The sequence below is a fragment of the Diceros bicornis genome, chromosome 24 (assembly GCF_020826845.1).
Source record: "Diceros bicornis minor isolate mBicDic1 chromosome 24, mDicBic1.mat.cur, whole genome shotgun sequence".
NCBI lineage: Eukaryota > Metazoa > Chordata > Mammalia > Perissodactyla > Rhinocerotidae > Diceros > Diceros bicornis.
Window position 1 is genome coordinate 15,979,329 of NC_080763.1, and position 21,805 is coordinate 16,001,133.

The following is a 21,805-nucleotide window of genomic DNA, read 5'->3' on the forward strand; positions in this document are numbered from 1 at the left end:
GGATCAAGGAGAATATGAGTGGATTGAAGGGAAATATGAGTTTAATTCTGGACACATTAATTTCTAGATCCCTGTAAGACATTTTGATAGACTAATGGGCAGAGATCCTATCTCTATAACCCTGGTACCTAGCCAGGGGTAAATGCTCAATTAAATTTATGTACAAATCACCCCTCTTTTCTAAATCTTCGATGGCTTTCTTCCTGCCTTGAGAATTAAGGACTTAATTAAAGACTTTTCATAAGTTGGACCCAATCAGCCTTTCTAGCCACTATTCTGTTGTACAAGCTGCCTTTCACTATTCTCTTATACAAGCTGACTGCTTTAGTTCAACCAGCCTTATCTGTGCTTTTCCCAAACTTTTTATCTTCCTGTCTTTGGTTCATATGGCCTCTTTCTTATTCTTCCATCCTATCTTCAAGGCCTACTTCAATCCCCATTTCTCATTTACAAAACAGGCATATTTAGACCTACTTTTAGAGTAGTAATGAGGATTAAATGAGTGAATACTGTATGAAGTGCTTGCAATTTTGTCTGGCACGTAAGTGCTCAGTAAATGTTATAGTTGTGGTTGTTACTACTGCTACTGCTACTGCTACTTCCTACTTCTCTTCTTCCTTTCTCCTCTTCTCTTTTTGCCCTGCTATATGAAATATAGACACCAAATTCTAGTAATTCTATAAACTACATATTTCTTTAATATAACTTATCTTCCTTCTCACTGTCTTAGTTCGGGACCCCATTTCTTACAGTTGCCTTCAGCCTTCAAACTGGTGTCGTTGCCACCCTTTAGTCAATCCTTTACACTTCTATCAGAGTGATATTTCTCTAAAAGTGAATGTGATCCCCTGCTTTAAATCCTGTAATGATTCTTACTACTTTCAGGATGAAGGTCAAAGTCTTTAGCTCTTAAACTCTTCTTGGTCTGGCCCCCTGCTTGCCTTTCCAGTTTTATCATTGTTCATGTATGACATGCTGCCATTGTCCCATCTGGCCTTATTGCATTCTATTCTGTTTTCTGAAAGTGCCATATTCTCATACTCTTCCTTCCTATTGGTCATGTGATTCCCTTTGCCTGGAACAGATTCTTCTATCTGGCTAAGTTTTTGTTGTTCTTTGAAATGCCACTCAAAGAAATGTATTGTTATGTTTTGAGTGTTTGCTATGACTCCTTACCACAGTCCATCATCTTTGCATCATCTGAATTTATGACATTTCTAAGTTTAGTTAAACAAATATTTATTGGGCATTTCCTATATGACATTATTGTGTTAAGCACTGGGGCATGTAGAAATATAAGACATGACCCCTGTCTTGAATGAATTTAGAATCTAACAAGCAGAAACCAGCTAGGGAAGAATATCATTCATTATTTCTTTGCTGTCGACTTTGAACACTCCTAGGGGGATAACCAAAATGGCATTTTAAGCAGATTAATATCAGGTTGAAGAAATTTTTCTGAGAATAAAAGACTAGATCCAGATAGACAAGCATGATAATAGTCCAAGCATGAGAACTCAGACTCAGATCACCTGGCCCAGTCTCTCTTGCATGATCTATAATTTTGCCCCCGTGATCTAGTAAACTGTAAGGACCCAGCCTTACGGTTTTTAAGTTGGGAGTTTTAATTTCAAATCATAATTTTTGTAGACCAGCATATAAAGTAAAAAATACATTATTCATTCTTAAATTTAATTTTTATATCTAGTAAACATCATAAATATAGAAAGCTGAGAGTTTTAATTTTCTGGAACTACATACAGTCCTAGATTTTTAAAATTAAAATTAAGCATAGCACTACAGTAACTCCTACACAAGTTTCTACTTGTAATGAAAACATTAACCCAAATTTGTATTTGCATATAATCAATATATAAAACTTAGGAATTGCCTAACATAATTCTGATAGCTCTCATTTTAATGAAAAAGAAGGCAAACTAATGATAAGGTATTTATGTTTAGCGCACATAGTTATAATAAAGAGAGAAGCTAAAATTTGGATAGAAGACAGAAAAATCAACCAAAATTCTTTTGAAAATATGATTCTAGTGGCTTATGTAGCTAGCATCTATTTTCCTGATTGTGGAACTAGTGGTTTTCCTCGTAGTCGACATGAGTTTGTGTTAAGCAGTCTGTGACAAGATGTTTGTTTGAAAGAAGATTGGCTGGCGTTAGGAATATTGTCTGAAAATTCAGCTTTTGCTTAGTTGGCGTATACTGAAGTGATGTCCAACTCAAGGAGGTAGTAGGTTTATTATTGTAAATATTTTTAAAGTCTTGAGTAAAAGAAGACTAATTAGATTTAATGTGTGGGTTTACACATATATAAACAATCTGCCTAGTTATGCCTGAGAAATGGCTTGATGAAAGGCCAATGTCATCCAGTAAAATATTTTTCTTGTCTAAAATATGTTGAAGGATTTTTTTAAATAGAATCAAATTAATACTAAGAATTAATGTAAGTATGTATATTTTTTAGTTTTAAAATGTGTATACATTATCTCATTTAAAGTTCAGAACAATCCTATGAATAAATTTTCATGAATAAAGGAATCTGAGGTTCATAGAGAGAAATTTTTCTGACTAGTCTTAAGACTAGTCTTAAATCATAAAGCTAGAGGAAGTGGCAGAGCCAGAATTAAAATTCAGTTTTCTGGTCTCCAAGTCTAAAATGTTCCTATTTGCTGTACAATATGAACTTAAAAATTTTTTGGGTGGTAACAGGTACTACTATTTTCTCTGAATGACTCTTTGTAAAGAATAACCCTATTTTTTTTTTCATGTGACCAGTTATAAAGACTGATAACCCGTGTAGTCTTTTTCTCACTTAATGTGGTTTTATCCTATAGATGCCTTAGCTTCTAATTAAAATTTCTTTTTCATTGGGTATCTTCATCTCATAAACTCCTAAAAGTGAATTGTCCCCCAAAATACTACCTTTATCTTAGGTGAGCCACCAACATGGCTTGCTATATGCCAGTTTCTTTAGCAGTTAACTAGGAAGTTATTTCTATCTCTGGTGTGTTAATTGAGTATAAAGTACTGTGTTGAGACAACTATACAAAGATGATTAAAACACCTTTATAGCTTAAGCAACCTGTTCTCTACTACGCTAGTACCCAAAACTTTCTTACATCATCATTTTTATCAGCTGTAAAGTTAAACAGTCTACTTCAAATTCTTGGGAGGGGACTTTTTTTTCTTTTGAAACACCTTGATTTCCCCAGCATTATCTGTAAGATGAAAGGAAAGTATTTACTCTATATAGCAAAATAATATTATATACTTGTAAGGAAAATATTTACTCTATATAGCAAAATAATATTATATACTTGTGAGATATTTTCTTATTGTGTAGAGATTGGAAGTGGGCTATGTAAAATCTACTTTTATATTGTAATTCTTATACTTTTTTTCCTCATCTTTCCCCTTAGATTTCCTTCATGGATACATTTTCATAGCATTATTATGTGATGTGAGAAGTTTTTTTTTTTTGAAGTAACATGGATTTTATACTACAGAATCAAGAGATTGGCTTTATAGGAAAAATTGATTTATAAAAAGTGGTACAGGTTTTTATAGATAACCATGACAACATCCCATATGAATGGGCATGTTACTGAGGAATCAGACTTCGAAGTAAAAAATGTTGATCTTGCATCACCAGAGGATCATCAGAAGCACCGAGAGATGGCTGTTGACTGCCCTGGAGATTTGGGCACCAGGATGATGCCAGTACGTCGAAGTGCACAGTTGGAGCGTATTCGGCAACAGCAGGAGGACATGAGGCGTAGGCGAGAGGAAGAAGGGAAAAAACAAGAACTGGACCTTAATTCTTCTGTGAGACTTAAGAAACTAGCCCAAATTCCTCCAAAGACTGGAATAGATAACCCTATATTTGATACAGAGGAAGGAGTTGTATTAGAAAGTCCTCATTATGCTGTGAAAATATTAGGTAAGTAAAAACAGCAGAATAATAGACAATGTTTTGCTTTGTTTCTCTTAACATAAATGTGTATAGAAAGGAAGAGGAGTCTAAGAGGATGTAAAACAATACCAATTTGAATTCAGACCAAGATCGGTGCTTTTCTTGGAAAAGCCATATAACCATCATTGTTCATTATTAGCCACATAGAGCTAAACATATGGCTTAAATGTTCAGTCACTACAACGTGGTTTTTATTTTAATTTTATTTATTTATTTATTTGTTTTTGTGAAGAAGATCAGCTCTGAGCTAGCATCTGTTGCCAATCCTCCTCTTTTTGCTGAGGAAGATTGGCCCTGGGCTAACATCTGTGCCCATCTTCCTCTACTTTATATGGGACGCCACCACAGCATGGCTTGACGAGCAGTGCGTTGGTGCGCGCCCGGGATCCGAACCTGCAAACCCTTGGGCCGCCGAAGTAGAGCGCGCGCACTTAACCGCTACGCCACCAGGCTGGCCCCAACATGGTTTTTAGATATAATCTTCGAATTAAAAATTTCTACATGTGGCCTAACATTTAAAGCCTTGGAATTCACATTTTATTTCAAACTCAAACTTTTATACCAAAATTACTGAAAAGCAGCTTTCAGATGTTGGATTTCTGATTTCCTTAAAGTTTGTAAAATAGTAATAAAATTAATATCTGTAGCTTAAAATCTATTGATTTTCTTTAATTAGTGACTGTCAATAAGAAGAACTGGTGCTATTTGTATGGCAAAATACACATAAAACGTGGCTCAAAATTCCCTATACTGTCTATTCCCCAGTTCCAGTCTGTGGAAAAAACAAACAAAAAAACTAGTGCCATGAGATACAAACAAAGTTCTGTGATCAAATAAATTTTGAAAACAGTGGATTAAAATAAGACTTCTTAGATCCTTTAGAATACTAATAGTCATTATGAATCCACAGAGAGATTGATGTCAAATATATGTTTCCAAACTTAGATTATTTGATCATTGAACTTACTGCCCTCTCTTCCTGCACACACACACGAGTGATCACTGAACTAGTGTTAGGAGTATACACTAACTTGTGTTACCTTAAAACTAGGCAAACTCAAATGAAGTATTTTATTTCTTGACCGTTTATTATAGATGTGAAAAGAGAGACTTCCACTTTTCTGTGGATGGAGAGAGTTTTTGTTGTTGTTGTTTTGCCATTTATTTGTCTACTGAGTACTGTACTAGATGCTATAGCAAACACCATTCTATGTAATATCTACAATAATCCTCTTAACAGCGCTCTGTAATCTCCATTTTGGAGATAAAGAAGTTGAACCTCAGTTAAATCACCTGTTTAAGACTCCAGGCTAATCAGTGGTAGAGCCAAGTTTGAATTTGCCTGATCTGGATATGCAGTTGTTATACTGCACAGAGCCAAGAGTTTGAGTGGAGACTGGCATCCAGCCTGCTCTTCACTCACTGTGCCAGAGCTCTGGCTACCAAGAGTGGAACATCTGTTTCTGATTTGCCCAAAGGTACCATATATACTAGATTTGTTCCTCCCTATGTCTCTATATTCTAAGTCTCAAGCAGTTTCTACTACATCACGTCATCTGCTTCCTTTTTTTGTGTTATAAATTTAGTAAGGATCCACATTTCTTGACAGAAAGCAATGTGCGTGCTTCTCTGTGTTTTAAGAAATCATAAACATGTTCCATCATAGTGAAGTCTGCTAAAAGCCTTCAGATGTTATAATTAGTATAGTGAAAATGGAAAGATTACATATTTTTAAATACATTTTCTGAAGGAATTTTATGTTCTTTTTTCCTAAGAGTTTTGTTAGAGTAAAAATATTTCATTCCCGAGTGCCTCTGACCCTCATCTTCCACCACTCCGTTATTTTTTTAATTTTATTTTAATTTTTTTTTCCCCCAAAGCCCCAGTAGATAGTTGTATGTCATAGCTGCACATCTTTCTAGTTGCTGTATGTGGGACGTGGCCTCAGCATGGCCAGAGAAGCGGTGCGTCGGTGCATGCCCGGGATCTGAACCCTGGGCCGCTGGCAGCGGAGCACGCACACTTAACCGCTAAGCCATGGGGCCTGCCCCACTCCGTTATTTTTTAAGTATTCCGTAAATATTCTCTATGACTTGGAGAGAGTTTACATTGTAATATATCCAGCCCAAGCCCGGAGTGGATTGAGTCTTCTGTTTTTCTGTTTAAATTTCTTTAAGATGAATATATTTGTCCATTTGCTTTACTTAGATCAGGCATAAATGTCCACCTAATAGGTAATATTCATGTAATTGCAGTAAAGAAACAAATACAGCTGAAGCCAGACTCAGTTAGGGAAACTTTTTTTTTCTGCCTAAGCACAGAAAATTGGAGACCATTTCTCTTAAATTTTTTTTTTTGTATTTCTGTTTGTATGTTGCTTGGCTAACTTTTCTGCAAGTGTAGATGAAAGGACAGCTGTATTTCCTTCCAACTTGCAATCCACTGTGGTTTTCAAAAATCCCTTGTACAATCCTTGAATTTAAGGCTGTTTTACATAATTTATTTTAAAGTAATTTGAAATGTAGTACCAGGTATCTGTAATTCATTTCTTGGATAGGAGAATATTTAGTATTTTGAGAAATAAGTGATAGATTTAATGTTAATATGCTCAACACAAATGTGTTAATTGTAGGACCCATGAAAAGTTAGCATAAGTTATAAAATTGTTGTCGTTAGTCAAAGCTTCAGTTTTTGGATATACTGTTTTAAGTTTTCATTTTAAAATGAAGTGTAGTAGCTTTGTACTAAACATTTTTTCCTGTTCATAATTTGCTAACACATCAAACTACGAAAGAAATACTCCCTTAAAATTGTACGTGTCTCCCTGCCAGTATTTTGATTAATACACACATGCCAGGAGACAACTTCTCAGCCCTTTTCACAGCCAGAAACAGCAACCTTGTTTTAAATGAGGAAAGGATGGGGCAACTGATTTACTTCTTTGAGAGAAAGCCTTCAGTTTCCAAATGATACATCATCATTTATCTGTGAGTAGAGAAAATACTCTTTTAAGAATTGAAAAGGTAATTGGAAAGGTTAGATACTTTAATTGTCTGGGTGGTGGCTTTTAATGAAAGTATTTATAAATTTGACACTGTATAACAATAAACGTGCAGGGATGGAATTGATAAAAAATATTCAGAAAGGATGAACTGAATTTTTTGTTTAAAAGCGATCAGAGTCTTATTGAAAATTAGAAAATAGTGATGTGGGAACTTAATTTCAAATGAATAATGTTAATATTATAAATTATAAGAATTTTGATATATTAAGGAGGCTTTCCTTAAAATTGGCATGAGTTATTAAAACTTGCTTTGCTAAAAATAAAATATCATTGTCTTGTTCTCTTTCATGAGCAAAGCAAACTACCCTATGAGACAAATCCTGAGAAAAGAACAGAGTCCAGGTTAGAGTGGGATGAGGTAGAGGAGGATCATTTCCAGATATCGCTGGATTATAGATTTCACGGTTCTGTTTGTTTTGTATTCACAATAAGTAATTTGGGGCCAGGGTTGTGGCGAAGTAAATCTGGTGGACAGAATATTTAAAGGAAATAAACTAGGCAACACTGCCATCTATCATATATGTGACTATATGACTGTTACACCTTTGAAGAGGCCTTAGGAAATGCACATACACCTGCACACACCCAGGGTGAGCTACTTGCTTTGTGGTTAATAAGGAGACACTTGAAATTTGTGATTAGGTGCTTTCTAATTTACACCAGATGCCAGTAATGTGAAGAAAAATTAAAAAGAGACAGCAGGGGGAAGAAAACTAGGATGAATAAAATATTTTCATAATATTAATAATAGCATGTTTCAGTTTTGATTAGTGTCTACATATTTTTTGCCAGATGTCTCTGAACATCCGGCAAAACATTAATATTCAAACTATTAAGTCGAGAGTATTCCTGTATTTGACATTGTAAAGTAAAATATCTCTTCCACATTTCTTTCTGATGTTGTTTGACTTTTGTTTGACCATGGGATATACTGGAATTTTGCTGGATTGTGATAAACTTTTTTTAAGATTGGCTTTTTTTAAAGCCAACAAACAAAATTCCAGTGCCAATAAACCTTGAGTGCAGCCTACTTCTGAGAGGTTAATTATTCTTGCTATTAAATTTTTGCTCAACTGCTGTAGATATTTCCAAACTTTATTAGCCATTCTTTGAGAGACTTGTTTTCTGGAAGTGAAATGATTAGACCAGTTGGTACTAGGTTTAATGTTTAAAATGTTGGGACCCATTTGAAAATTTTCTGATTTGTTCAGATTGCTAAAATTAGAGCTAACTAAAATAAAAATTAAAAAATTCATTAGAATATGTGTATAGTCGTGTATTGTTTGGTTGTTAAATATGCATAATTCTACTGAAAAATGATTAACTGCTACACCATTGACTCTTTGACACAATGTGTGAAAACTTCATTCCACCTATTAAGTAATAATAGGTTTTAACTTGTTGCCTCTTGCAAAGACTTGCATCATTATGTTACAATACATTCGGAAATGTATGACATCGTTACATGTTGTAAAGAATAGGGATGCCTACAGTCAGATGTAGATTTTAAATACTTTTTATCTTCGCTTAATTGCTATTGAACTTGGACAAGTTACTTAACTTTTCTGAGCTTCCGTTTCAGGAATTTCTTGAGAACTAAGTGTAAAAAATGTATATAAGCGTGTGGCACACTGTAGGTTTGACTAAAATTTAACTTTTGTAAGAACCAAAAGCCACCAGAGAGATCATCTAACCTTCTAGTTGATGAAATTAATTTGTGAATCTTATCCAGTAATTTTTTATTTCATTTTTAAAAATAACAGCTTTATTAAGATATAATTCACATACCATAAAATTTACTCTTTTAAAGTGTATAATTCATGAGTTTTTAGCACAGTCACAAGATTGTGTAACCATCACCACTATATAATTCCAGAATGTTTTCTTTATCCCAAAAAGAAATTCTGTACCCATTAGCAGTCACTCCCTGTTCTCCCTTCCTCCTAACCCCTGACAACCCTGATCTACTTTCTGTCTGTAGATTTGTTTATTTGGGACAGTTTGTATAACTGAATCATACGATATTGGCCTTTTGTGACTGGCTTTTTTTTCATACAGCATATTGTTTTTAGGGTTCATAGGTGTTGTAGCATGAACTTCATTCCTTTTTATGGTTGAATAATATTCCACTGTATGAATATACCACATTTTGTTTATCCATTCATCTGTTGATGGTACATTTGGGTTGTTTTCACCACTATTGGAAATAGTGCTTTTATGAATATTCATGTATAAGTTTTTGTTTGAACACATTTTCAGTTCTTTTAGGTATATATCTGGAAGTAGAATTGCAGAGTCATATGGTAATTCTGTGTTTGACTTATTGAGGAACTGCCATATCTTCCACAGTATCTGCCCTATTTTATATTCTCAACCAGCAATGTGTGAGAGTTCCAGTTTCTCTACATCCTCGCTTCTACTTGTCATTATATGTCTTTTTAATTTTAGCTATCCTGTCAACTAGTAATTTTGTTAAGAACTAGAGTAAAATAGGGGCTGGCCCAGTGGTGCAAGCACTTAAGTGCGTGCGCTGCACTGTGGCGGCCTGGGGTTCGCCAGTTCGGATCCTGGGCGCGCACTGACGCACTGCTTGGCAAGCCATGCTGTGGCGGCGTCCCATATAAAGTGGAGGAAGATGGGCACGGATGTTAGCCCAGGGCCAATCTTCCTCAGCAGAAAGAGAGGAGGATTGGCAGATGTTAGCACAGGGCTGATCTCCTCACACACACACACAAAAAAACCTAGAATAAAATAGAAAATACTAAATTATATTGCACGTAAGTATTCATAAATCTTTTATTTCAAATAAATACATGTGTACTGAGTTGAGAAATAAAATACATATTTTTGTGTGTTTGTGTGTGAGGAAGATTAGCCCTGAGCTAACATCCATGCCAATCCTCCCCTTTTTGCTGAGGAAGACTGGCCCTGAGCTAACATCTATTGCCAATTCTCCTCCTTTTTTTTCCCTCTTTTTTCTCCCCAAAGCCCCAGTAGATAGTTGTATGTCATAGTTGCACATCCTTCTAGTTGCTACTGTATGTGGGACGCCACCTCAGCATGGCTGGACAAGTGGTGTGTGCCCGGGATCTGAACCCCGGCCACCAGTACCGCTAAGCCACGGGACCGGCCCCAAAATACGTATTTTTTAGTGGGCCACCAACAAAAGTTTGAGAAATACTGTCTTAGTCAAACCCACTGATTTTATAGAAAAGCCCAGAGACTTGAGGTTGTCCAGTGACATATAATGCAACTAATAAGTGATCAAGCCATAACTAGGACCCACTCAGGTATTCTGACTTCAGACTTGGGGCTTTTTTCTTCTCTCACCAAACTCCTTTCTCTTTCTGTCCAGAGAAAAGTCATGAAGCCTTTGTACTTGATTGAATGATAGTCACTACATTATATTATATTCCACATAAGTATTCATGCAATGAATGAATGAAAATGAAAAAAATGACAGTTTTCCATTGTCTTAGCATATTTAGGGGTAAGATTTTTGTTCTGCTGTCTCTCAACTATCTTTGCATATATACTTGTATAGTATTTGTGTTTAATTTGTAACCCAACTTGTTAATGAGTAATTACTGTTCAAGATCTTTCATCAGCTTCTGTTATTTTTAATAAATTCATTTTGACCTAGTTCACTAAAAATCAAAGTTCAGAGATCTGAATTTTATGTTCTTAAATTTAAAAAGAAAAAGAGCACCCTTATTTAATCAGAGATTTCTTGAACGAATGTTCTAATTTTGATTCATCAGATAGATATACTGGAAGCTGACATAATTTCCTCATACTCAATAACATTAAGTTCCTCATCTGAATATTCAGTTTGTACACTTTAGGGGAAAAGAAGAAATTAAAAAGTTTCAGGAAAAAAGTCATAAAGTTAGTTGAAATCTAGAAATTGCTGACAGGTTAAAAGAATTGGTATTTAAACGATGAAATGGAAGAATCTTAATGCTAGAATAGATCTCTGGAAACTCTGTTTTTGTGTGGGTTAAATGATAGTAATAAGTAAAAATAAGCAAAGCTAATCCAAGGTAGATGGTTCTCTCCGTTGCTTTGAAAGATCTCCAGAGATGGAGCTTCCTCAGCTTCTTTGGGTAATTGTATTGTTTACCCTTAAACAGCCAAAAAATTCTCCCGTATGGCTGCCCAGAGTCTTGGGTGTTTGAAGATGGAATTTTCAGATAGAGCAACTCTTGCTTATTGCTTTCTTTTGCCTATTTTAGAGTCTTCATTCTTTTACATTTGAGGCTGCCAGGAGAGGGCCAAAGAGAAAGGAGATAGTTCAGGGGTAGATTTGTGGACTTATGTGTATGTTTGTATTTATGTGATTAATTGTATCCCAAAGCCGAATGTAAGTGATTTTTTTTCTTACTTTTAGATAATATATCCTCTCTTTTAACAGAAATAATCAAGATTTAAGTGTTGTATGAAATGTTAGAGAAGACGATGGGAACTTAAAACAGTTTCTACTGAACATCAAGTAAGAGGAAATAGGTCAAACTACAAGACAAGGAATTTAAACTAGATATAAAGAACTTCCTTGTAGAGAAGTTGTTACAGACTAGAACTTATCACCACAGCCAGATTTGCTGTGCCTGCCTTTGCCTTTCCCTCTGCAGTGTCCCCATTTCTGCCCTCCCTCCATCCTGCCTTGCTCTGGTACCTCTCTGCCTCAGTACTCTCTTCTTTGTTCACTCCCCACTGTGCACTTGTGTCATTCTCTCGCCAACCCTATCATTCTCCATTTGTCTCTCTATTTCTCTGTCCATGTGGTTCTTTCTTTTTGTGTCTGTTGTATCTCTGGTATGGGAGTGGGGAAGGGAGCCTCTGATCTCTGTGTATGGGAAATCTCTGTTCTCTCTGTATTCTATCCTTTCTTTGTTGTCTATCTTCATCATTATTACAAAAGAGGGTACGTATTTGACAGAACTGATTTAGTTGCATCTGATTGGATTTTGAAAATTCCCTCTGGAATTGCATAGAATGTTAAAGAACTTAGGTGGCTTTTTGTTTGTTTTAAGTAACAGATATAGCCTAGGTGCTGCATCAGACAATGGAACATTTTTTTAAGTGTGTAGAAAATTAACTGTTCTTGAATAATATGTATTTGTAAAGTGCTTTTAAAGAGGTACCATATAGGAACAAACTTTTTTTAAGCCTACAACTAAATATTCTGACCTTTGAAATTAAGAATTTTTATATGAAACTAAAATATGAATGAGAATGTGTGTCAAAATGAGAATCCCTGAATTGATGTTGTCAACAATTATTTTTCATTATGGCATCATACTTAATATCAAAGAAAAGACCCTTTGTCAGAATTCCATTCAGAATTTTTAATAAAGAACTGAGTAAAGACAGTGAACTCATTTCATTTATTATAATCAGTATTTTAAAACTAATGCTGTAGGTATTTGTTCTTTCTATGTGACCTTAAAACTATATTGGACAGAGGCAACATCATTTTTAATGTCCTTACATTGATAAACTTATTGGAAATGCATACTAATTTCATCAGAGGGTTCGTATCATTTAGTATTTCGTATTTTCTCTTTTTTGTGTGTGTGTGTGAGGAAGATCAGCCCTGAGCTAACATCCGATGCCAATCCTCCTCTTTTTTGCTGAGAAAGATTGGTCTTGGGCTAACATCCATGCCCATCTTCCTCTACTTTATATGGGACGCTGCCACAGCATGGCTTGACAAGCAGTGCGTTGGTGTGTGTCCGGGATCTGAACCTGCAAACCCCAGGCCACTGAAGCGGAGTGCACACTTAACCGCTGCGCCACTGAGCCGGACCCTGATATTTTCTCTTAAATATTCATTTGTTTCAGCTACGTATGGTTTAGTTAATATCTTCTTGTCAAGCTACATAGCTTTAATGAAGTTTTAAAAATTCTTCTGAGTGTCTGGTAACTTAATCTGTTCTTCTTGTTCATTAAACATTCTTAATGGAAACATATTTGAACCTGAAGGATGAGAGTACTTTGGGCAGCTTTCCTCCCTAAGAATGCTCTTTGGAAACTTGCCCAGCTAAATTAGTCGTGAAAGCAGATATGGAATTTATCTGAAAACTGTCCATTTAAATCATAGTTATCAATTTTGCTGTACTACTTGGTTACCCAGGCTAGTGCAACACTACCAAAGATGCTTTACAGCATTTCTCAAAAGATACATAGCCTCTGCATTCACAGAAATTGCAGTTTTGGTGTCTTTCCTGAACTTTCCCCGATTGTAATGTTAGAGATGAAATAAAATACTCCAAGAAAATATTTAAAGCTTAAGACACTTGGTTAAAATAGCAGAAGTAAAATGCAACAATATTGTAAAAGTAGCATTTGGAGAGTGAGTTAAAACACATGTATTATGTGCATCATGTGTGTGAACGTGCACAAACACAGTCAGCTAAAGGAAATTCCTCCAACAGCTACGTGATAATATAGCTAGAATGAGTAAGCTCCTCTAAATACTAGAATGAGTAAGCTCCTCTAAATACTAGTCAGAGTACATTACATGCCGCTGTTTCAGGCGAAAAGACATCTCAGGACAGCTTTTCCAAAACAGGTAAACGATATATCACAGTCAAGCCCTAGAACCTGCAAAACCTGTTTATCTTATTTTATTCCCTTGGTGTGGCAGAAAAAGCACTACCTTTGAAGTCGAGAAAGTGGGTTCTTCATCCAGGTGCCATTTTGTATATGACTTCATTTTCTCTCTCTGTGGAGATTTGATCTGAATTACAGATGTCTCAGATTTTGGTGGTGGTGGTGTTTTTTTTTTAAATTGGAAAAAGTTTCTCAGGGTTTTTATGAGGACTAAATACGGTAATGTATATGCATATAATAAGATATTTTTCTGTATCTTACTATTCAGTAATGGCAATGACTAATATGTAATTTGGGCCAAATACATATTTGTAGTTTTTCAATAATGGTTGGTGATATTTAATGGTAAAAGCTGAGCTTAAGTACAAGTGATCTCAACTTAGTCTGGCAACACTGATTAACATTTTAAGTCTGGAGACAACTCCTAAGAAAAGATAATTTCAGTGAAAACAGTTTTTACTGATTAAACAACAAAAATGTGAATAGGACTTCATAAAGGTGATGATAATTAACAAGTTTAAATTGGTCTTGATGCTAATGTAAAAAACTTGAACCTTAAGCCCAGTTAAATTGCCATGGTCCTTAGGTTCTCCCAGAACCCATCACTTATGTAGATAGGTACTAGGTCATCAGCCTTTTTGAAACTCAGTTGTATTTCTCTTCTGCTTTACAGCCTTCATATTCCTATAGATTTTATCTTGATCCCTGACCTCCTGAGTAAAAGACATTTCCAGTTTGACCCTGAGATTTTTTTTTTTCTGAATTTTTAACTGCCCTAGACGGTCTTTATGGCTTTAGAACTCCTCGGTATGAACACAGTGAGAACAAATTGACCAGATTTCATCTTTCTCTGGAAGCTGTATTCCTTACCTCAGTTCCTATCAACACGAGAAGCTGCCTATTTCTTAGAACTTGAAAGCTATCATCCCTTTTGGACTAACCACAAAATCTCCTATTTCCTATCTGAGCAGTGTCTCAACTATAACCCATCTCCTGAAATAACGTCATTGATCTCAAATTCTCTCTCTCGTTAAGCAGTTCCTAGTTTAGGTTACCCTACCTTACTTTCCCTAGTTTTTCTTGCAGGCTTATGGCTACATTATCTTATTTATACTTAAAATATTCTAAATATGAAAATTATATACTGCGTTTATCACAGAAGCAAGAATAGGGCAACAAAAGGAAATAGTTACCAAGGAGGAAATAGAATAACTATAAAAGCAGACACAAAAACTCAATATAGCAATCAGGGTTATTTAGAAACCTCTGTAGAATAAAATAGGTTTGAGAACCTTAGTCCCAAGTATATCATGTCTTACAATATTACAGTAACTGATATAAATAAAGCCTTTTAAGTAAGTGGTTCTTAACCAGAAAGGTACATCATAATCAACTTAAAAAAATATATATATATGTATATGTATATATGTACATATATATATGATATATATATATCATTAAAGAAGACAGGAGATTAATTATTTTTTTTTTCACTTTTTTTCCAATTATTTTATTGAGGGCATAATGATTTATAACATTGTATCATTTCAGGTGAACATTATTATTTATCAGTTTCTGTATAGACTGCATTGTGCTCACCACCAATAGTCTAATTTTTATCTGTCACCACACATATGTGCCACTTCACCTGTTTCGCCCACCCCCAACCCGCTTCCCCTCTGGTAACCACTAATCTGCTTTCTTTATCCATGTGTGTGTTTATCAAAGATAATCACTTTTAAAGCATCCAGCCACCAGGTGTGGACCGGGAGGATGAGAAGGTAAATGGAGTGAGGTGGGCTGTGTGCAGGCTCTAAGATGAACCAGTTAAACTGGGCAGATCCATTGGATTCTTGTAAAACAATGCCTCTCTCCACGCAGCCGTCCCTGGTTTTGAATTTTACAAAGCTGGCCCTTTAGAGTCGTCCCTAATCTTTGTTAATCTCTCTTTCATTGTTTAGAACTGGCTTCGCAAGATGAATTATTTTTGAGGTAGAACTCAGGACACACATATCTTAGTAAATTTTGTTAGTCTCATAAATATTCTTGACTAAGAACCATTGTTCTGATATAGCAAGAAAAGATGAAATTATATTCAGTATGTTCTGCTTAAGACTGCAGGGATATTTATATAATCAATGTAATTCCAGTCATTAAGGAAAGAAGAAAAAAACTGGAAAAATGAGCAAAAGATAAGCAAAAAATAGATGAAAGAGGAAATACAACTGACTATTATTAACCTTGTGAAAATATATTCAACCTCAGTACTAGGCAAAGAAATATATTTTTTCCTAACCAGATCACCAAAAATGAAAAGATTGATAATCCTTAATTTGGTCTGTTTTTGTAGAAAGAGGCACTCAAGTTCGTTGCTGGTAGGAGTATGAGTTAGTACAAATCTGGAGGGCAGTTTGGCAATATGTATCAGAGTTTTAAATGTTTTTATTATCTGACCAGTAATTTTATCCTAGGAATTTATTCTAAAAAAATTGGAAAATATCAGATTGCAGAACAACATTTACAATGTGACCTATATGGTTAGATCAGCATTAAAAAAAAAAAGCCTGAAAGGTTATATATAGTATAACAAAATTACACCAGTAGTTATAGCTGAAAGTACTACAGATAATTTTTTTTTAATAATGTCAGTATTTTTGTGTCCTTGTGGGTGGCTTTGGTACACAGGAGAGATTATGCAGAAATTCTTTGGCCTTTAAAAATTTAAATCTCCCTGGGGTTGAAGAGAAACACTAGGGAGATGGTTACCTTCTGGGCTGACTAAAGTTGATTTATGGATTTCAGTCAGTGGTGAGATCTGAAGCTCCTGATTTTTCTCATTGCCCTGATGACCAGGCTGAGCCCCTTTAAACAGTTACTAAAATTTTAAACAGGAATCTTATTATCCACTCAGGGAAGTCTATAGTCCCCATAAGATTGTAGCCAATTACCTTAACTACATTGTTGGTTTTCTAATTCTTTTTCCTTTTAAGATATTTAAATGTTTTCCTGTTTTGCTCTAAAGATACTTGAAGGCTATTGAATTCTTTATACTCTTAGGGAATTCTTTACACACCTAGGTAATTCTGTGGTAGACTCTTTGAATTTGATGGAATCTGACATTCCACATTCTTTTTTTCCCCCTGGCTTTATTGAAGTATAATTAACAAATAAAATTGTATATATCTAAAGTATACAATGTGATAATTTGATGTATACATTGTGAAATATTTACCACAATCAAGTTAATTAACACATCCATCACCTCACGTGGTTACCTTGTGTGTGTGTGTGTGTGTGTGGTGAGAATGCTTAAGATATACTCTTTTAGCAAATTTCAAGTGTACAATACAGTGTTATTGACTATAGTCACCATGCTGTACATTAGATCCTCAGAACTTACCTTAAAACTGACAGTTTGTACTCTTTGGCTAATATCTCCCAATTTTCCTTATCTATAGTCTGTCTACTCTTGTAGATAGCATATTAGCTTATGGTTAAATTCTGGCTATTTCTCAAGTTTTATATAACTCTGGGTCACAACTTTTTAGGTCATTCTAATGATAGTTTTTACTTTCTATTTTTTTTTTCCAGTTTTTTGCTACATTTTAAATACTAAAGAGCATATATATATTTTATAAGGAGGACTAAAGCTGTTTTGATTTTGGGGGGAAACGATAGGGAAACTCATGAATCAATTGAAGAACTATTCAAATCTATAAAAACAACTTTACTGTTAAGTAGCGGATACAAGATAAATGTTTAAGTATCGGTAGCTTTTCTGCAGGCCTTATATGAAGAAAACTTAACAAAAGACTTAAACCAAGAGGTTTTTTTCCATGTGACTGTGTATGAAACAGGTAGTATCCACTATAAGTTTTTCCCAGACTCATTTACAGGTTTACTATCAGTCAAAATCGCAGTAGGAGTTTTCTTTTTGGAAGAATGGGAGAGAGAGAGTGGGAGATATCTTGAAAAAATGATTCTGTAGCTTATTTTGAATAGTCAAGACGTTTTTGAAAAAGTAATGAGCAAGTACTTATCAATATGAGCAAAGACTGGAATGCTACTATAATAAGATTTGGTTTTGATAGACCAGTGGACTAGAAACAGATCCTGATATATGTAAGAATTTGATGGTTTCATAAATCAAATTAGAAAAGGAAGGATCATTCAATAAATGGCATTAGAATAATTGGTTAACCACTTGGAAGAAATGAAGTTAAAATTTCCCCTCAAACCTATACTAAAATAAATTCTGGATGGGTTAAAGTTAATTATGAAATAGAAGCCGTAAGAAGCTAGGAGAAATGTAGGTAAATATTTAATGACCTAGGGGAAAAAGTTTATAAGTACAGAAACAAGTGAAAGAAATCACACGGAAAAAGGTGGATCATTCTTAACACAGAAGAGTTGAGGGGCCGGCCTGGTGGCGCAAGCGGTTAAGTGCGCACACTCCGCTGTGGCGTCCCAGGGTTTGCTGGTTCGGATCCTGGGTGCGCACTGACACACTGCTTGTCGAGCCATGCTGTGGTGGCGTCCCATATAAAGTAGAGGAAGATGGGCACGGATGTTAGCTCAGGGCCAGTCTTCCTCAGCAAAAAAAGAGGAGGATTGGCATCAAATGTTAGCTCAGGGCTGGTCTTCCTCACCAAAAAAAAAAAAAAAAAAAAAAGTTGAAAACTTCTACAGTAAAAGCTACCACAAATATAATTAACAGATAAATGGAAAAAGTAGAAAACTCTTTCCAACAAATGTGACAAAGTATAGACACACATGCACACATCTACCTGTTGAGGGGCAGGGAAGAGACAACTTGTGGTTCTTAACCATTTTGGGATAACCCTCTCCAGAAAAATGCACATTCTATGTATCCACACTAACAGGCACCACACACATACACATGCCCACAACTTTCAGAATAATTTCAGGAGACTTACATGTTCATAAGAGTTTTATGGACCACAAAAGAAGTGCTTGGTAAATATGAATAAACTTCAACCTCCCTATTAAAGAATTTGAAGATTTAAAAAAAAACAGTAATGTTGAATATTGATGAAAATATTGCTAATAGGATGTAAATTAGTAAAACCTCCCTGGAAAGTTGTTTGGTTTTTAAAATGTCAGAATCTTATTTAAAAATTCTGTTTCTAGGAATTATTTTAAGAAAACATTCGAATTTTGTGCAAATTTTTGTGCAGTGATGATTATGTACTGAAATGCTTTTTACTACTTATAGTAGCAAAAAATTGGAAGCAACCTGAATGCTCAACTTCGGTGTAATGGTTATTATAAGTTATAGTTTAGCCATGTAATAGAATATCATGATGCCATTATATATAATGTTTTTAAAGACTATTTAGGTGATGTGGGAAAACAATTAAATGAAAAAAGGAAATGCCATAAGATGTTTAAAAAAAAGTTGTTTCTAGGTGATGGGACTGTTGGTGGTTTTAAATTTCTTTATTTATTTCTATATTCCTCCTCTCATTTATTTTTATAGTGAGTATGTATTAGTTTTATAATTAACACTTTTGGAAAGATGTTATTCTATTCTGTTGTATAATTTTTAAAGAGTTTTACTTAGGGGCTTGCCTGGTGGTGCAAGCAGTTAAGTGCGCACGCTCTGCTTCAGCGGCCCAAGGTTGGCAGGTTTGGATTCCAGGCATGCACCGACGCACTGCTTGTGAAGCCATGCTGTGGTGGCATCCCATATAAAGTAGAGGAAGATGGGCACAGATGTTAGCCCAGGGCCAGTCTTCCTCAGCAAAAAAAGAGGAGGGTTGACATCGGATGTCAGCTCAGGGCTGATCTTCCTCAAAAAAAAAAAGAAGAATTTTACTTAAAAACCAGTGAGATCACAATGACTTGACACTCAAAAATATGTGCAAGTTTTGAGTTTTTGGAAACTTAAATTGTTACTAGTTCAGGAAATTTTATCTTAAAACACATGTTGAATTAAGACAAACAATTAATTTTTGGATACCTTTTCCTTTTCCTACTAGAAGTGGAAGACTTGTTTTCTTCACTTAAACATATCCAACATACTTTGGTAGATTCTCAGAGCCAGGAGGATATTTCACTGCTTTTACAACTTGTACAAAATAAAGATTTCCAGAATGCGTTTAAGATATACAACGCGGTCACAGTACACATGAACAAGGCCAGTCCTCCATTTCCTCTTATGTCCAACGCACAAGATCTTGCACAAGAGGTATGTATTATGAACGTCTTGTTGACATATACTCGGTAGTTGTTAGTGATAGTAAGGCAGTATTGTTGGAAGATACTAATGTGAATATAAGGCTTGTTTGAATTATTACCACTGATCACATTACCACTGATCACATGTTAATAATTTATGTTAGGAAAATTTGCTGCATGAATTTTATCCTAAAAAAATGTATACTTAGTTTAGAGTCAGAGCTCTGTTTCATGAAAAGAAGGGAGTTTATTTTTGTATATAAAATTATATATTTGCATAGTAAGAGAAATATTTGTCTAAATTACTAAAAGGGAAAGTTTTTAAATGCTTTTAGTATAGTTTTATTTTAAGCATTATACATTATAAACTGAGGTAAATGAATCCTGATGAGATAAAATTGTATCTGATAATCAAGTATCATAAATATATAACTTCTAAGATTTGCTACTTGTAGATATTTTGAAGTTTTTCCTCTATCAAAACTGTATAGAAGGTCCAAAATAATTAAATTTTAATGTACAGTGAGAGTTTTTTTTAACATGCTGACTTTTAAGTCTAGTTTCTGCTGCTTGTTTGATATTCAGTGTTTAATGTGTTCTGCAAACATCTTTTAAATTAAAGTTTTAAAAGCACATAAATAAGCCATCTCCTATTTTGGAGAGTGGACATTCTGTCATTATTATAGGGTTTTAAGTTGTTTTGATATTATAAAAACTAATAATTCTGGAAGCCCTCAAGTAAATCTGTTTCATTGAACCCAGATACAAGACAGCAAATGGGCTAGGGGGAAGGGTAGGACTTCCAGAGCTACAGATCTCTAAAATAGGTTAGGAGACACTTTTCAGATTAGCACAGAATGTATTTTCTTTATTTAGATGCCTATGATGGGCAAAGATCCTATGTGCAAGAGTAGCTGAAAGAAGTCTGGTGTTGTCCGGGATAGGAGAGTATAACCTTAGGACCTGTTCCTAGAGAGGAAATTTTCTGTCCACTAGAGCTTAAAAGACCTAGTTGAAACTTACACCTTTTTTTTTTCCTGAGGAAGATTCATCTGAGCTAACATCTGTTGCCAATCTTCCTCTTTTTGCTTGAGGAAGATTCACCCTGAGCTAACATCTATGCCAGTCTTCCTCTTTTATATGTGGGTCGCCGCCACAGCATGGCTGCCAAGGAGTGGTGTAGGTCTGTGCCCAGGAACTGAACTGGGGCCACCAAAGCGGAGCGTGCTGAACTTAACCACTAGGCTACAGGGCCGGCTCCAAAACCTATTCTTTATGCTCATTGTTTATTATTAAAATTAAATATGCAAAATTTTTTATTTAAAGAACTTCCTATAAGGGCTGGCCTGGTGGTGTAGCCGTTAAGCGCGCACACTCTGCTTCAGCAGCCCGGGATTTGCAGGTTCGGATCCCGGGCATGCACTGATGCACCGCTTGTCAAGCCATGCTGTGGCGGCGTCCCATATAAAGTAGAGTAAGATAAGCAGGGATGTTAGCCCAGGGCCAGCCTTCCTCAGAAAAAAGAGGAGGATTGGCATCGGATGTTAGCTCAGGGCTAATCTTCCTCACACAAAAAAACCCCAAAAAAACACAACTTCCTGTAGTTTTACTTGTAATAGTTTAAATGATTTTTCAGAAAATTACTTTCCTTACAGAGATTTGATCTTATTTATTCACAAATATAGCATAACTTTTATTGTGTAGGGTGGGGAGGAATACATAATGAGTAATTATAATCATTCTCTTCCCTGTCTTTAGGAGGAAGGTTTGTCCAGCTAGCTACTGGGCCTTTGTTTTGTTGAATAGAACAATGGGTAGAAAAGAGAATGAGATAAGCAGGAGAGATCAGAATTGCTCCAGTTAAAGAAGGTGACAGAGACAACAGAAAGAGTAGAAACAAAGGATAAAAGAGGCAACATAGCTTAAAGGGTTTTAGG

At 35.2% G+C, this 21,805-nt stretch overlaps 1 protein-coding gene across 4 annotated transcripts in view; it reads left to right on the top strand.

Moving 5' to 3' along the window:
* Positions 1-21,805, top strand: part of PALS1 (protein associated with LIN7 1, MAGUK p55 family member) — a 93,254-nt gene that overhangs the window by 30,044 nt on the left and 41,405 nt on the right. For 2 of the 4 annotated variants that reach the window (XM_058567155.1, XM_058567156.1), the window contains 2 exons: positions 3,435-3,955; positions 19,670-19,878. In XM_058567155.1, coding sequence (XP_058423138.1) covers positions 3,589-3,955; positions 19,670-19,878 — 576 coding nt within the window. In that variant the 5' untranslated portion in view covers positions 3,435-3,588. The remainder of the gene's footprint in view (positions 1-3,434; positions 3,956-19,669; positions 19,879-21,805) is intronic. The other 2 variants (XM_058567157.1, XM_058567158.1) reach the window with 1 other exon arrangement.